The 18,258-nt window shown below is 38.5% G+C and overlaps 1 protein-coding gene across 1 annotated transcript in view; it reads right to left on the reverse strand.

The window, feature by feature from the left end:
• Positions 1–18,258, reverse strand: part of LOC308502618 (uncharacterized protein C12orf56) — a 68,253-nt gene that overhangs the window by 41,947 nt on the left and 8,048 nt on the right. Inside the window, exon 2 of the mRNA XM_081060588.1 lies at positions 5,607–5,766. Within this exon, the coding sequence (XP_080916714.1) occupies positions 5,607–5,766 (160 nt within the window). The remainder of the gene's footprint in view (positions 1–5,606; positions 5,767–18,258) is intronic.

An 18,258-nucleotide genomic window follows, 5' to 3' on the forward strand; every position in this document is an offset into this window, starting at 1 on the left:
GTAAAACCCAAAAACCAATCATAACTTACATCAAGAAAACTGTCACGTCCTCCCTATTATGTGAGTGTATTTTGCTTGTTTATTTGGAGGGATAAATAGTAATAGTATTTAATAAGTATTCTGAACAGCACCTAAATTTACAGTTCCATTAGCTGCTGTGAGAGGTCAGCATTAGCTACAAATCCTGACCTCCAATGGAAGCTCGGCGTTTCCTGTCTGACCACCTCCCATCCTTGCAGAAGAACGGTTATGAGTCAGGGATGCCCAAGCCATCCCTAGAGCAAGGAAGGGAAAGACGGAAAGCCCTTGCTCCCACACAGAATTCCTTTTGGGGATTTCCCTGGCTCTTTCAGCCACTTCCTTTCTTGGCTTGCTTGCTTCCCTTTCCTCCTCTGTTCCTTCTTTTTTTAGTTTATTTTTCTTTTGAGATTAAATTTACGTAAAATGAAATACGAAATCTTCAGTGTACTTTCATTGAGTTTGACCCATTTCCTTTTGAACTGTTCTGTGAAACTCCTCTCTGTCACTCCCATGTGTCCGAGAGAAGCTCCAGGTACCTCCATGCCTGGGAGAAAAACCCCCTCACATTGGATGACCAAAGACGATGCCAGATGGCAGCTGTAGAAAGACGGAGGGTGTGGGCCATTGAGGCTTGCTCTGGTCGAGGCATAAGAGGTCAACACAGCCCCCCTGAAGTGCAGCAGAGCTCCTCAGAATTGGACGCCACCTGGGGATTTGCGGCAAAAGGCCTGATGATAAAAGGTGTTCAGGAACCTGCAGCAGCAGGAGATGACTGTTGGAGAGGTCAAGGTGCAGTGGTCATTCTGTATTCCCAGCATCTTCCTTCTCTGAGAAATGGTCCTCTTCCTACAGTTACCACCAAAGCCCCCGTCTTTAAAAAAAGAGACTGCTCCTTCCGTGAAAATAATGACTAAGCTTCAGTGCCCCTCACTTGCATGAGTTCCTTCCAAAGTCTGAGGAGAGGAACCAACCATGTGTTCATATCAACTGGTCAAATGTTTTTCTAAACTATGCAAAGGAAAGACATTTCAATCACAATCATTTAAGACCACAGGCTCTTCCCACTTCAGTTTTTCTTCTGTCTCACTTCCCCTCTTTGGAGTGGCCATAGGCACGTTCTATTTGTGGTTTCTTCTGCCCAGATTTCTTCAGAATGTCATGTCATTGGATTTGGTGCTTTAAGTCTTGTTCTTAAAGAGGGCTCTGCAAATGGTATTGTTTTGGTCCCCACAAAACCTGGATCCACCTCTGTCCCCGCCACAGCTGACTGGTCCAGGGGTCGACTTGTGATCCAAGTTGGGCTGATCGATGTCTCCCCCTAGACCCGTGACATTTGGACTTGGGAGGCAGAGCTAGGAGTCTTCGAAGCTGGCTGTACCCGAGAAGAAGGTCCCCCACAGGCTATGCAGGTTCTACAACAGGCTCCTGGTTTCCGCTCTCCTACTATTTGGCTCTTCTGTTCCCCTTTTGAGTCCCTGAGAAATTCCAAAATCGTTCCAATGAATTTCCTTTGGCATGAAGAGAGGAGAATCAGTGTCCTCTACTTGCAAGCTATGAACCTTTCACTAATACGTAAGTCTTTAAGACCCCAGTCGTCATAGACACTTCTAACAGTAGGCATATCACAGGAATAGGTACTAAGTGGGATAGAGATAACGCCTTTGATTACTGCCGGGATTAAGTAGAACGCAGCACTTGTGTCCCAGAGGGCAGACAGGGTTGAGCCTCTCTTGCTGCAGGTCCACGTATTACAGAATGTCAAGGAGGAGAACCACAGGGGTCCTGGGTGCACAGCAGTACCTAACCCAGGGAGCAAGCGGCTTGGAGGAGAACGGGAAACAGAGCACATCCCTGCTGGAAAGGGGGAATGTTTTCTATCCTCTCATGTGTGTTGTGTATGACTCCTTGTGACAGTGGCAGTTTTGTTTTTAAAAGTTCTGGCATAAAAGTGCCAGATGGTACCGTCAGAGAGGAAAGTGCAAAACAGGTGGGGAGAGGTGTAATTCTGTGAATAGCCATGCACATGAGCACAACATAATTTTTTTTTAAACTCTTCACTGCCTTTAACATAATTTTCAAAGTGGGAATTCAAATTTCATAAAATTTCTAAAGTAATTGGCTTCTTTAATGTGTGTTTTTGTATTCTTATACGTGTTGGGTGGGGGGAAAAAAAGCCAAGAATAATTATGCTTGTGGACAAGAATAAATATGCATTTAAGGCAACCAATGCCAGTTAGGTATCCTAATTAGTGTGAGAAGAGACCTGGTGAGCACCCAGGGGTTTAATAAGTCTGCTAATTACAAAGACTTCTACAAACAGTTGCCATGCCATAGAGGGTCAGCGTGGAAAAGTGCTCTTCTGTGAGAGTGTGCAAACACCGAACAATCTTCTCACACTTAGTAGCTATTCAATACTGGAAGAGAGAGGGAATGGGCTGGTATAGGCTGGTCTCACTACACTGAGGAGATGCTAGACCAACATCTAGAAGGGCCTATCCAGGAGCCACCTTGGACCTCATGCTTTTCTTCTACTTCTGCCACAGATGAGATCTTAACAGCTGACTGCTTTCCTGCTCTGTCCCGAGCCCTGTCCACCTTATTTCATGTCATACAGCAACCCTGGGGTGCTAATAGCAGAGATAAGGAAACTGAGGTTCACGAAGGTTCACGCAGAAGGTCACACAGCCAGGAAAGATAAGAGCCAGGATTTAAATATGAGCTTAGCTGAGTCCAAAGTCCATGCTCTTTTTCTCTGCTGTTTTCACCAACTCCCAATTATAGGGATCGATACCCTAAAGGGCTCCTTTATATACATGTACATTTCATATATCCTGGGTGCCAAAAAATATATACACATTTTAAAAGATATTATCTATGTACTACTTTTTTTTTTAATCATTTTTTTTGAAGGGGAACAGGACTTTATTGGGGAACAGTGTGTGCTTCCAGGACTTTTTTCCAAATCAAGTTGTCCTTTCAATCTTAGTTGTGGAGGGTGCCGTTCAGCTTCAAGTTGTCCTTTCAGTCTTAGTTGTGGAGGGCGCAGCTCAGTTCCAGGTCCAGTTGCTGTTGCTAGTTGCAGGGGACACAGCCCACCATCCCTTGCAGGAGTCGAGGAATTGAACTGGCAGCCTTGTGGTTGAGAGCCCACTGGCCCATGTGGGAATCGAACCGGCAGCCTTCAGATTTAGGAACGTGGAGCTCTAACCTCCTGAGCAACCGGGCCGGCCCTATGTATTACTTTTTGAAGTTGCATTGAATTACAGTAGCAAAGTGTAGTATGACGTTCGCTCAAAAAGATGGCATTAATCAAATGAATGCTAGTGTCACCAAACGACAGGGAAGACAGACAAAGGAAATGGTGGGAGGACGGACAAAGGAAATGGCAGAAGCACGGTTGTCGCTTGAGGAGCACAAGACCATCTGGAAGTGGTATTTGAAATTCGAGGACGCTGTGGAAGTACAACGACAAGGGAAGTGTGGGTATGTAACAGAGCCTCCAACACCCAAACAAGTGCACGCATCCGCGGTAAGTCTGAGAGGCAGGGCGCCGTGTGTGATGTGCACAAGGGAAGATCCGGGAGGCCTCGCGCAGCAACAAGGCCTGCTGCTTCTGCTGTGGTGCTGGAGCAGTTTCCACGCTCGCCACGGAAGTCTCCCGAACAGTGCTCCCCATGACCAGGAGTGTCTGGACGCTGACGGTAACCACTCTGGGCACCTCGCGTGATGGCAGAAGTCAATTGTGACTTGATTCATCTGTTGTTATCAGTATATCTTATTGCAATTGTAATACAGCTTTCTTTTCTTAAAATGTGTGTATGTTGTTTTGGCACCCTGTGTGTATATATAAAACAAGACCATGAAAGTAAACAGTGTAATGCTGAACTGTATACTCCATTTTTATCTGTTCGTTCTTTGATTTTTAAAACTAATTCACAAGAAACGTTTAGGTAAAGCCCAAAATGTGAAACATAAAAGCAGGGCAGCTTGGCTTGAGCCAGCTGAGTGCCAGCATCCTCTTTCCCTTCTCTCCCCACCCCACTGTAGATTTTCTACATCTCCTTGGGCACCTGCATGAGTCCCTCAGCTCCATAAAAATAAAATCAAAAGGTGATTTTTCATCTTATTGTCTAGGTTTGTGTCACAGTTCTTGGGATCCCAACAAATATTTTTGAATGAAGAGTGAATGCTATTAACAATCACAGTACACCATAATTATCCGGGCAGAATCTCGTTTTTCTGCTGGTGAGAGAGAGGGTTCATAAAGCTAGCTGTCAGGAGCTTCCCTAAAGCCAGGATCGCAATCCTTCCCGTTACCCCCTGCACTTCTTCACCAGGTTTTTCGTTAAAATCTGGTTGTTTAAGATGATTAAAATCAAACAAGAACTGACCATGTGGAATCCAGATGCAAACTAATTCTTGTTGTTTTTTTAAGCAATGTTTAATGAACACCCTCTTTGTCTTTTTCTTCTTTCCCCTCCTTCCTCTCTCCCTCATTTCCTTCCATTCTTTTCTTTCTTTTTTCCTTTCTACATATCCTTCCTTATTGTTGGCCCTGCCCTGGCACTGTGCCGCTGATAATGGATTGGTCAGCTCATCCTCCATGTAAAGAGCATCATCTTCTCAGTATCTCAATAATCAGGGAATTGCATCAGGAAACCATCATGAAAAATCACCTCAGACCTATTAGGATGACTGCATGTTATAAAAATGCCAAAAGAGAACCAGTGTTGGCAAGGATGTACACTGTTGGTGGGAATGTAAATTCGTGCAGCCATTCTGGAAATCGGTATGGAGGTTCCTCAAAAAAATTAAAACTACCATATGATTCAGCAATCCCGCTTCTGGGAATATATCCAAGGAAATAAAATCACTATCTCAAAGAGATATCTGCACCCCCATGTTCACAGCAGCATTATTTACAGTAGCCAAGATGTAGAAACAACCTAAGTGTCTGGCAACAAGTGAATAGATAAAGAAAATGTACACACACACACACAGAGCAATATTATTCAGCCTTAATAAAAGGACATCCTGTCATTTGCAACAACATGGATAAACCTGGAGAACATTATGTTAAATGAAATAAACCAGGCACAGAAAGACAAATACTACATAATCTCAGTCATGTGGAATCTAGAAAAGGAAAACTCATAGTAACAGAGAGTAGAATGGTAGTTACCAGGGGCTGAGGGGTGGGGGTGGGGGGGTGTGGTAGATGTTGGTCAAAGGGAACAAACTTTCAGTTACAAAATAAGTTCTGGAGACCAAAATGCACAGTATGATGACTGTAGTTAATTACTACATACTTGAAATTTGCAAGGGAAGTAGATCTCAAGTGTTCTCACCACAAACACACACAGACACACACGCACACACACACACACAGGTAACTGTGAGGTGACAGATATCTTAATTAGTCTGATTGTGGTAATCATTTCACAATGTTTACATATATCAAAACATCACACTGTATACCTTAAATATATACAGTAAAGCTGGGGAGGAAAAAAAGAACAGTATCTTTTTTGTCTCATAAAGAAACGTATCTTTTTATGTGTCACTTTAAGAAACACATTACATACCTTTTTTGTTGTTAGCCTTGGCATGATGAAATGGAAATAAGAATTTCCAGACACCTTTTGATTTTTCACACTCTTTTTTCAAAACAGTTGAATAGATGATACGAATGTGCTGGTTGGTTTGTCTGTCTTGTGGACTCAAAAATTCTGGGTAATCATCAATCTGAAAAAAAAATTAATTGAGCTGTCTTAAGACAAATACAACTGCTTATCTATTTGAGATAAGAAATTCCCCAGTTTAGGGCAAGTTTAAAATGCATTTTTTTCTTTTTATTCCCCCTCCCCCTGGGAAATATTTCCTCTTCTTGCTGATGGGGTTGTCAGTTCCTCCTCTATTTGTTTTAGTCCTTATTAAAAATGTGCTCAGCAACAGAACCCAAGAAACTATTTACACTACAGCATTGCTAACCAAATAGTAACAGTGTTTTTGTTTGTTAATATATATCTCTCCCCACTTCCATTTTGCAGAGAGTTTTTTAAAAAAGGACTCAGAAATGTGTAATTGGGTTTAAACTCGGATTTTTCGATGTAGGAGGCAATGTGCATTTGTAGGAACAGCCTACAAAGATTCCCTGAATACAGTCATCTAGGTTTGAATTGTTGGAAGTTTCCACCTTCTAAGTAGCTTTCTTTTCTCTCCAAAGTGCTCCGTTTTCTATTCTTGATTAAGAAAGGAAAAGGTCTCAATAAATACTTTTGCCAGGGGGCCCCTGAAAAAAAAATCATAAAGATTTGTTCTTTTAACTTATAAAAAGAGAAAGCCTTGAAATAATTAAGTTTGTTTGCTCTATTTGCTATTGTAAATTTCATGGTAAGAGTTGTACAATTAGAAGAGATGCTTAGCCCTCCTTAGGTTAAATTTGCATAGGTAAAATAGTATAAATATTTCAGAAATTGTATGTTTTATGGGAGGTCTCTGGAGATTTATCAGTGCCCTTCCTGTCCTTGATATGTTTTTATTTATCAGTCTTTTGATCAGTTTGGCCTAATCAGATTAGACAATAGCAGTATAATGTTATCAGTCATAATTTCAGATATTATGCAAAATGTTGACTTGGTGATAGCCTTGTTTTTTATTTGAATATACCACCTTCTGGACCAGTAAATTTTTAGTGGTGAATTATGTCAGTCTTACCTATGCAGTCTGTAAAAAATACAGACTTCTTCAGACTTACTGAATCTCTTTACTTGCTGTTCTTGGTTTATAGTTGATATGGTTTATAGTTGGTATGTTCTTGACATTTTATATATACATATATATAAATGTGTGTATATATACATATACACACGCAATATCTCAGTAGTATGTTATAGTCAAGACTCTCCCTCAATATAAATTATGTTCATTTACTTTTATACATTAGATGTAGCCTTTATTGATTTCTTTGAGAATAGGCTTCATCACTAGCCTTAGAGACATTTTGTCTAACTTTTTGCAATGACTTATTATCTTTGTTTCGCATGCCATGGGAACAACCAAATTTTCTTGTCAGTTGCCTATTTTTTTTTAAATTAAAGTTTATTGGGGTGACAATTGTTAGTCAAGTTACATAGATTTCAGGTGTACAATTCTGTAATACATCATCTATATCTCACATTGTGTGTTCACCACCCAGAGTCAATTCTTCTTCCATCACCATATATTTCAGTTGCCTATTCTTAATATGAACTCTCATCAGACCTTTCATATGTGAAAATTCTCAATAATAATCTAACCACAGCCGTTTGAAGTCTCTGTCTCCTACAGATAGTTTTTTATTGTAATGTTTGCTTGAAGATTCTACTATACACTACAGGTCTGAGTTTGTGTCTTCAAGGAAAGTCTCAGAGACTCTTGGAAAAAGAATTGAACTAGTTCTTCAAACTATTAACACTTCATAGCTGAGCTGACATTTCTTGGACAACTCTGACCATTCCATTAGGCTGAGTCAGGATTTCCAGGACCCCAGGAGAAATTTCATGACCTCAAAATTCACACAAATTTATAGGTACTGTAGGAAAAGCTGGTGGTGAGAGTTTCTTGGGCTTGATTTCCGAGCCTTGGGAAAGCAAGTAAGACAGGTTTTTGAAAGTCTGACCTGACATTCATTATGAAAATTCCCAGACAGAAGTTAAATTTATGGCTGCAATAGTTTTTCAGTACTCAAGATTTGCAAATATATGGTAAATTAACTCTTTTGTCACACCTGTGTAAAGAGGCCAATCTAAAGAGAGCCTTGTTTTGTGATTAAGAATAATCTTTGAGATTATTATGATGGTGGGTGTGGGACAGACTGTCAGGAAAAATTGTGAAAGGCTGAAATGGGAAAAAAAGACTAGTAGGCGTTCTACTTGGTCATCCCTCCAGGTTATCTATGCCTCTTTGAGTTACTTTACAGTGCTGTGATTTGTAGAAAACTTTTCTGTGTTTTTTAAAATACCTATAGAAACTTAAAATTTCCAAGTGGTAAATCTATCAACTGTCCTTTTCGTTTCTTCCCTTGATTTATGCTTAGAAATGCCTTCAACACCCTGAAATCAGAGAAATATTCACCTATGATTTCTATTTCCTTTCCAGTTTCCTTGTTTACAGTTAGTCTTCTACTCCTTCTGGAGTCTGTAAGGGGAGTCGTTCCTTAAGTCTCTGGTCTAACTGGCTGTGATTCCAAGTCTATTTAGTATTGATTTGATGAAAAGTACACTTTAAGTAGAGATAGAATGCAAATATCTATGTAAATATTTCTGAATTAGAAGTCACTTATACTAAGCTCCACATCGCCGAATTGAGACTTAATTACAGTTTCAGCTCTCCCAGAAATGGAATCTTAAACCAGTCAGTCAGGAATCACATTGTTACTGATCCAAAAGTCCGAGTCAAACTGCTTATTAGCAGTGTGGGGGGAGACAAAGTACTTATAATAATTTGACTAATAATTACACAGTTTATAGAACACAGCACATACCATCCTAGATAATAATGCAACAAATTTATCAGGTACTTTTTTTTTTTAACTTTTATTTATTTTAACTGTGTTTTCCCAGGACTCATCAGCTTCAACTCAAGTAGTTGTTTCAATCTAGTTGTGGAGGGCGCAGCTCACAGTGGCCCATGTGGGGATCGAACCGGCAACCTTGTTGTTAAGAGCACCGTGCTCTAACCAACTGAGCTAACCAGCTGCTCCTATCAGGTACTTATTATTAACCCCATTTTGTAATGAGGAGACTGAGGTTCAGAGAGTTAACTTCACAAAACTAGTAAATGATGGAACTAAAATTACAAGAAAAGGCAGTCTGTCTCCAAAGCAAAGTTTACAAAAACAACTAACGTTTAAGAACACAGCCCTCCTAGGGGTCAGATGTGGGGATTTTGTCAGGGAGAAATAGAAGTCTTTTTTTTCTGAAAACAAGGCTGGAATCCAAACAGTAATCAAGCAGCTGGATTCATTACGTCAGAGTTTCAGTCAAATTATGCTAACTCCATTATTTGGGAGGAAGAAGAGCCAATCCTCTTTTAGCTGCTGTAATCATCGAATTTGGTTAGGTTTGTCAGTCAAGACCTATCTTCCTTAAATACACTACATATTCACATAAAGCATTCATGTAAATTTTTCTGTATTCATTGGTATGGAAATATGTGTGCTATGCTATAAAGTAAAAATAAGATTCCAAAACAGTACGTGCAGTATGGCTCCATGTGTATCAATGCATAGAACACAGTTTGGAATGTTGCACACCAAATTTTCTTCTGTGTGTGTTTATGGTTATCTCTGGAGGGTGGCATTTGTTGCAAGAGAAACGAAGGCATATTCAAAATTTTGAGTTAATTGGAGCAAAAATTGATTCCAATCGGGCAGCATCCAATCTAGCAGACAGAAAGGCGCTCTGAGGAGCTGTACAAAATGGAAGACTTTTATAGGCGATGGGAGTGGGGACAAAGACTTTGTAGTAGACGGAAAATGTGGGTTGTTGCAAGGTTACTTTCCTTTAGGAGATGGCCGGGGTCTATCAGGCAGATTATCTAGTTAGTGTTGATCAGGTTGTAAGCGTGACCCTCGGTCTCCCTTTGACGCCATCTTGTTCAAGCCTGCTTTGTTCCCATGGCCTACAGACTGATACCATGTTTCCCCAAAAATAAGACCATCAGCTCTAATGCGTCTTTGGAGCAAAAATTAATTAGGGCCCGGTCTTATTTTAATATAATATATAGTATAAATATAATAATATATAAGACCGGGTATAATATAATATAATATAATACTGGGGCTTATATTAATTTTTGCTCCAAAAGATGCATTAGAGCTGATGGTCCAGCTAGGTCTTATTTTCGAGGAAACATGGTAGCTTCTGATCATTAGAGGATTCCTGCTTGGGGCTTGAGTTTTTACAAAGACAGCCCCACCCATTTTCCCTTCCCTTGACATTAAAGAAGCCTGAATGCTGTACCTTGGTAAGATGGATGTGAGGTACTACTAGGGTTCCCGCCCTCTTGGTTGGTGCCTTCTCAATCCGCAAGCCTTTCCTTACTCCAAACTCTGATGCTTTGAGTTTGGGCCTTTTGAAGAGTTGGGCACACTGACTTTGAAGACCGGGAACGAGGTGATTCCTGACTAACTGGTTGAATAGTCCATTTCTGGGAGAGCTGAAACTGTAATTAAGCCTCAGTTCCCAGATGTGGAGTTTAGCATAAGTGACTTCATTTGGGGGCCTGTTGTCTTGTTTTTAACAGATGATAAGTATATAATTTATATTTTATTTTAATTCTGAGAATCAGCTACATACTATGAGAAAGATAGTTGTTTGGCTGATTTTTAAAAAAATATTTCAACTATTAGACCTGGTGTGTCATAGTCATAAACAGAAATGTGTACATTCTTCTCTGAAAATTTACAACCGAAGAACTAAATGGGGAGGGGAGGGACGGTAAGGACAACATCTCATATGATTCATGAAGACAGTTTGTTTCCAGCAACCTAACTTTTCCAAAGGCATTTCTCTGCCTCCGTCACTGTAAGGGAAGTGGCAGATGATGACACTGATGACCGTCACACAGCCACCGCGGGTACCTCTGAGTCTGTGAAACAGGGGGTGATGATGGATACACAGAGAGTGACAGAATGGCAGTAGTACCCAAACGATCCATCACCTGTACTTACCCTGTTCTCTCTTATTGGTTCATCTAACAATCGTAGCCTCAGTCACAAAATTCTGACGAACCCATGTAATTCAACCTGGACTTGAATTACAAGGACAAAGTGCAAAATAAGGAAGGTGATTCCTCTCCCTCTCTCTCTCTCTCTCTCTCTCTCTCTCTCTCTCTCTCTCTCTCTCTCTCTCTCATCAAAATCTTTTCGTAAAGACCACAGCATGTTTGTGAAGCATGAGAGGACTACCCAGGAGCTAAACAAAGCTAATTTACACATCTATGGGGGTGGCAGAGTTTTCTGATGAGAAGGCTACTCCATTGTCAGCAATGAACAGGAGAAGGAGTCTTAGTCCAAGGAATGTGTTGTCCATGCCTCAAGGAAGAAAAGGAAGCTCTGGACTCAGTCCCTTCCTCACAATGTGTTTTAGATATGGTGTTATCTGGAAAAAAAATTTACATTTACATCAGAGACACCTTTAGAAATTCAAAAGCCAAGGCTTCCATTTTAGTCCAAAGCATAGATAGATAGATAGACAGACAGACAGACAGACAGACAGATAGATAGATAGATAGATAGATGATAGATAGATAGATAGATAGATGATAGATAGATAGATAGATAGATAGATAGATAGATAGATAGATAGATGATAGATAGATAGATAGATGATAGATAGAAAGATGGGTAGAGAACATTGTAATGGTCCTATAGAAGTACTTTGTTTAAAATTTGTTAACTTTATGTCTTAAAATAAGCTTTAAATATTATTGAGTTTAATTCTATTTTGTAAATGAATTCTTAGCTTCAGGTAGGAAATAAGATTATTTATTGTTTCATATAGCATTGAATTTGTGTTTTTAGGACTATTTTTCAAAGTTGAAAGACCTGCTTTTACCCAGACACTTCTAGCATAGGTAATAATAACTAAGAATATCTACATGAAAATAATTTTAGAATGCCAAATCAGGACACATGACAGACTTTTTTCTATGACTTGCTGACATTAAAAACTCATCTGACAATCAAATCACACTATTTGTATACATCTTCTAAATCACTTCTTTTAAATATAATTTTATGAAATTATTATTGACCTAGGGCTGTACTTGTACTGCTCCACTAATATAAATGGTAAATTTAGCTGTCTTTTCTCATTAGAAACTGAGGCTGGGGAAGTTGGAGTTATTTGCAGTGGCCTCCTGTGTTCTCCCTTCTGGTCAATATTATAAAAACTCTTAAGATCACTCATAAGTTATAACACTTTGTAATATTTGACCTGGCTTTCTTTGCCTCTGAGAAAGGTGTTACTATATAACCCCATCACTGGTAGTTTGGAGCCCAGTGGTACACCAACTGCTCTTCTCCCTGTAAAATTTGGGCATTGGAAAAAATCTTAAGAACCATGTTAATTCTGTGAAGGGGAAAAAGAAGAAACCGTGCTGGCTCACCAGCCAGATACACCCTTTTTCTATCTGTAAAGTTAAAAGGTTAGGCAGGTATGCAGGAAAGGGTGAACTCCACAGGTCTGAGTTGCTCATACCTTGAACTCCAAAGAAAGACTTGAGGACAGACCCTTGGCCTGATCCTGGGAGATAACCTCTGATCCTTGGCATATTCTGCCAGATAAAAGTGTTTTTGTATGCCTGACATCTTGGGCCGTGCTGCACCAGTTTGATCAGATGAATTTATTCTGACAATGTAATTTACGATAAAACACCTGTTTTTGCAGGGGGGTGCGGGTGAGGAGGTAGAAGGGGGGCTGGAGTCTGAGTAACAGGTCACTCATGCAGGTCCCTCAATCTTACATGACTGACCCCCAATAAAAACTCTGGACACCAAGGCTCAGATGAGTTCCCCTGGTTGGCAACACTTTACACATTGCTGGGAAAATTAAGCACATCCATGCTCTTCCACTGGGAGAGAATAGTTGGAAGCTTGCACCTGGTTTCTCCTGGCTTTCATCCCATGCACCTTTTCCCTTTGCTGAATTTAATGTGTATCCTCTCACTGTTATAAAACCATTCTGACTCCTGTGAGTCCTTCGGTGAATCATCAAGCATGAGGGTAGGCTTGGGGTCCCCCTACACAGTAGGACAATCATACCCAGGTATAAGGCCATCAGCTGCCTAGACAACTGGTTCTGCCTCCTTTGGGTACTGCACAGCTTTGGGCTTTCCCAGGCTATAAGTCAGAGAGGGGCCGGCCCACCTTCCCATCCTTCCTTTTCTCTCCAGTGTGAAGATGGGGAAAATGAAGAAATTAAATGTTCAAACAGTGTGATACAGAATACAATAAAAGCTAACATTTATCGAGCACTTATTACACGTTCTTTTAAGTGCTTTATAGGCATCTCACTGAATCCTCAAATAACCCCACTTGTCAGTAGAACTACCGTGTTTCCCTGAAAATAAGACCTAGCCGGACCATCAGCTCTCATACGTCTTTTGGAGCAAAAATTAATATAAGACCCGGTATTACGTTGTATATATTATTATATAAGACCCGGGTATTGTATTGTATTGTATTGTATTGTATTGTATTGTATTGTATTTATTGTATTGTATTGTACCCGGTCTTATATTAAAATAAGACCAGGTCTTTTTTTTTTTTTTTTTTTTTTTCAGGTCTTAATATATTAATTTTTGCTCCAAAAGACGCATTAGAACTGAACGTCCAGCTAGGTCTTATTTTCAGGGAAACACGGTATTCCCATTTTACAAGGGAATATGAGGACCCTGAGACTCAGAGAGTCAAGTGGCCTGTCCAAGGTTGCTAGTAAGTGGCAGACCAGAGATTCAAAATGAAGCCTGTGCTCTTATGACACACAACGTAGAAAATATACATATATATCAAGAAACTAACATACTATGGGTCTAAAAATAAAGTTGCTTCTATTATGAGACAGGACAACGTTATGATGAGGTGGCCTTTTGTATCCTTACTGTGAGACAAAGTTTAAGTAGAAAGACTCTATTATACAAACATGATTAATAGATAAAAAATACCACACACCCCTCAAAATTTCCAAATTTTTAAATTACTAAATTGACCCATTTTGCTCAGGTGGTTCTCATTTTTTATGCATTCTCATGAATTGCCCACCTACAGAGTTCCTTTCAAAGGCTTGACATCAAAGAGGGATTGAAACATGAAAGAGAAACTCGAATTAAGAAAGCCTAAAAAAGGAACTTGATATAAATTAATGTACAAAGATAGGATTGAAATCACTTGGAAATCAGATTTCTGAGTTGGAAGGTACTAAAGTGTCCTCAAGGAAAGCTATCAAGCAGAAAGCAATCTAATTAGTATAAATTATTCTAATTAAATTCTTACAGACCACTTCATTGTTTTATGCCCTAATTATTAAGTACATCATGACCAAACTAGGTAATCACAGTCAGTGTCTTGACAGAAATTTGGAATGTTGGGGAAACCCTCTTCTAGTCTGGCCTCCACTAGTAACCAGCACCGTAACTGGTCAAGTTTCTTAATCTCCTTTGACTTTGGCTTCCTCATGTGTAAAATGAATCGGTTCTAGTCCCTTTCAGCTTGAACAATACATGTATTTTTAAATACAAAACTTGATTATAACTTTAAAGTATTAAAACTTAACTTTGCTAATAACTGTATTTCAAGAAATGTGATTTACACTATCAGGAAGAATCGGGTGGGCTTATTTTACAAAGATGCAGGCAAAGAGCATCTGCAGAGTCCTGTTTTAGGGGAGAACAGTATGTTTATGTAAATATGTAATTTACCTATGCATTTTGTTAAGAGCATTCCTTGTAAAGAATTCAATATCAATAGCCCAAAGGATTTATACTTTCTAAAAAGTACTGGTACTAGCAAACCCACAATAAATACTGAATGGAGTTTTTCAGGCTGAAATGAAAGGACACTAGACAGTAACTTGCAGCCACATGAAGAAACAAAGAGCGCTGATAAAGAAACTGCACAGGTAAAAATAAAAGACAGTTAAATGTATTTGTTGTTTGTAACTCTTTTGTCCTAATTTAAAAGACAACTGCATAAAGCAATAATCTGTGTTGATGGGCGCACAATGTATAAACTATAATTTGTATGATAATAACAGCACAAAGGAGGGGAGAATGGAGCTATATCAAAACAAAAATTTTATATACTATTGAAATTAAATCTGAAATTAATCTGAACTGGATTGTTATAAATTAGAATGTTCATTGTAATCCCCAGGGCAAACACTAATTTAAAAACTCCAAAATATATAGTAAAAGAAATCACAAGAGAATTAAAATTGTATACTGGAAAATATTTATTTAAACACAAAAAAAGACAGTAATGGAGGAGCAGAGAAACAACAAAAAGACAAAAAAAATATAGAAAATAGCAAAATAACATATGTAAACCCTAATCTGTCAGAAATTACAACTCTGTAACTGAATTAAACACTCCAATAAAATCAGAGGTCAAAAGAATAGATTTTAAAAAATGATTTAACTATATACTATTATAAGAGACCCACTTTAGATTCAAAGACACAAACAAGTTGAAAGTAAAAGGAGTGAAAAGATGTACCATGCAAATGGTAAGCAAAAGGGAACTGAAGTGGCTATACTATGAGACAAAATAAAGACTTTAATGCAAAATATCTCACTAGAGAAAAAAAAAAGGACAATTTATAATGAAAAAGGGTCAATCTTTCAAGAAATTATAACATATATGTACCTAGGAGCAGAACCCAAAACTACATGAAGCACAAACTGAAAGAATTGAAAAGGAAAAACAAGCTCAACAGTAATAGTTATAGCTTCATTACCCCCCATAAATATTAGAGATGAAATAGTGAAAAGAAAAACAATAAAGAAAATGTCAACTAAAATTTTATATATATATAGTTTCAAGAAGTGGAGTACAGCATTAGGAATAGAGGCAGTGGAAATGTAATGGCTGTGTGCAATGTCAGAGGGGTAGTAGTGTGAGGGATATAAATGATAAATGTCTATTACATTGTTTTGTATACCTGAAACTAATTTTAAAAAATCAACAAAACCAAAAGTTGGTTCTTTGAAAAGATCAATATAATTGACAATCCTTCAACAAGATTGACCAAGAAAAAGAGACAAGACTCAAATTACTAAAATCAGGAATGAAAGAGGGGACATTACTACCAACCTTATAGAAATAAAAAGTAGTATAAGGGAATACCAAGAACAATTGATTATCAACAAATCAGATTGCCTAGATGAACTTAACAAAGTCCTAAAAAGACATGAATTACCAAAACTAACTCAAGAGATATAGAAAAGATGAATAGACCTATAACAGCAATATGAAGAGAGCTATAAGAGATTGAATTAGTAACCAAAAAAACTTCCCACAAAGGTACAGGACACATGGTTTAACTGGTGAATTCTATGAAATATTTAAAGAATTGGGTGGTTGGCTAGCTTAGGTTGGTTAGAGCGTGGTGCTAATAACAACAAGGTTGTTGGTTTAATCCCCACATGGGCCACTGTGAGCTGTACCCTCCTTAAAAAAAAAAAAAAGAATTAACACCAATCCTTCAAAACCCTTCAAAACCCTTCCAGAAAGTAGAGGAGGATGGAACACTTCCCATATTATCCTGATACCAAAACTAGACAAAGACATCACAAGAAAACTACAGACCAATATTTCTTGTGAATTTAGATGTAAAATTGCTCAACAAAATGCTTACAAACAAAATCCAGACACATATAGAAAAGATTAAAAGGCACTGGAGATTGTTATAGATATAACAAACAACTTCTGCACAAACATTTACATTCAGTTACCTCGCTTATGCAAGCAAATGCTAAATGAAGTATTAACGCATGATGAAACCTGACTTCCATGAGGTTGATTTTTTCCTATTTAGAAAATATGGGTTTGAGAGATTATTATTAGTATTGCTCTGATCCCTTCATTTACCACCTGGTCTATTCCATATTCAGTAGGGAAGTTGGATTTTTTTTTTTTTTTTTTTATTGGGGAAGGGGAACAGGACTTTATTGGGGAACAGTGTGTACTTCCAGGACTTTTTTCCAAGTCAAGTTGTTGTCCTTTCAGTCTTAGTTGTGTAGGGTGCGGTTCAGCTTCAAGTTGTTGTCTTTTCAGTCTTAGTTGTGGAGGGCGCAGCTCAGCTCCAGGTCCAATTGCCATTGTTAGTTGCAGGGGGCGCTGCTCACCATCCCTTGAGGGACTTGAAGAGTTGAACCGGCAACCTTGTGGTTGAGAGCCCACTGGCCCATGTGGGAATCGAACCGGCAGCCTTCGGAGTTAGGAGCAGGGAGCTCTAACTGCCTGAGCCACCGGGCCGGCCCAGAAGTTGGATTTTTTTGTTTTTGTTTTTTTAATTTACCAAGTTAGTTTCTCTGTTAAGAAGTGATGACAAATAAGGAAGAATTTGGTTATGATAAGCTCTGATTAAAATATGTGTTCTCAACTTCCAAATATAAAATAAGTCATAGGTATGTAATATACAGCATAGTGACTATTAATAATAATATATTGCAAATTTGAATGTTGCTAATAAAGTAAATCTTAAAAGTTCTCAATACAAAAAAAAATTTGTAACTTTGCGTGGGGACAAATGATACTAACTAGACTTATTGTGGTGATCATATTGCAATGTATACAAATCATTATGTTGTACACCTGAAACTAATATAATGGTGTATGTCAATTATATTTTAATTTAAAAAAATGTATCCTAAGTAAACTAGCACCAGGAAGAAACAATCAACAAATCCAGAGGAAAGACATTTTACAAAAAGTTTGGGCCATCTCTTTAACAAAGCATATAAAAAGAGGGGGGAGAACGGTGATAGTTTTTGTTTAAAAAGGGATGTAAGAGACAACAATCCATAGATCTATCCGACCATCACAAAAAGAGAGGCAAAAGATGGTATGTGACGACTGATGTAATGTAATAGAAGTACAGCACTAGCTATGAGTAGTGTTGCCAAAAAATTGAACCTGCATCCTACCATCCAGTTTATAGGAAATATAGGGATTAGAGTAATGTGTGTCTCCACAGAGACACAGTCAGGCAGATCCAGAACATGGGCGATTCTCCAGAACAAGTGACCTGATTTCTCCAGCAAATAAATGACAGAAAAAATGAGGAGGAAGGAAGACCTGTCATGTATTAAAGAAGGATTTGGAGACAAACAAACACAATGTATGGACATTATTTAGATCCTAATTCAAATACTCCCACTGTAAAAGGATACTTTTGAGCAAGTGGGGAAATTTGAACATTGACTGAATATTTAATGTTACCAAGGAATTATTGTTAACTTTTTAGGTGTGATAATGGCATTATGGTGACTTTTTAAAAACTGCCCTTAGAGATACAATATACTGAAGTGTCTGTGGATGAAATAAGATGTTTGAGAATTGCTTTAAAATAATCCTTCAGGGGGGAAACTTGGATGGAGTATAGATACAACATGATCAGCTAGGTGTTGATAATTACCAAAGCTGGTGATGGGCATTTGGCATTGTATTTGTTATTCTAGTTTGTTTATGCT

Source organism: Rhinolophus hipposideros (genome assembly GCF_964194185.1).
Source record: "Rhinolophus hipposideros genome assembly, chromosome: 9".
NCBI classification, from domain to species: Eukaryota; Metazoa; Chordata; class Mammalia; order Chiroptera; family Rhinolophidae; genus Rhinolophus; species Rhinolophus hipposideros.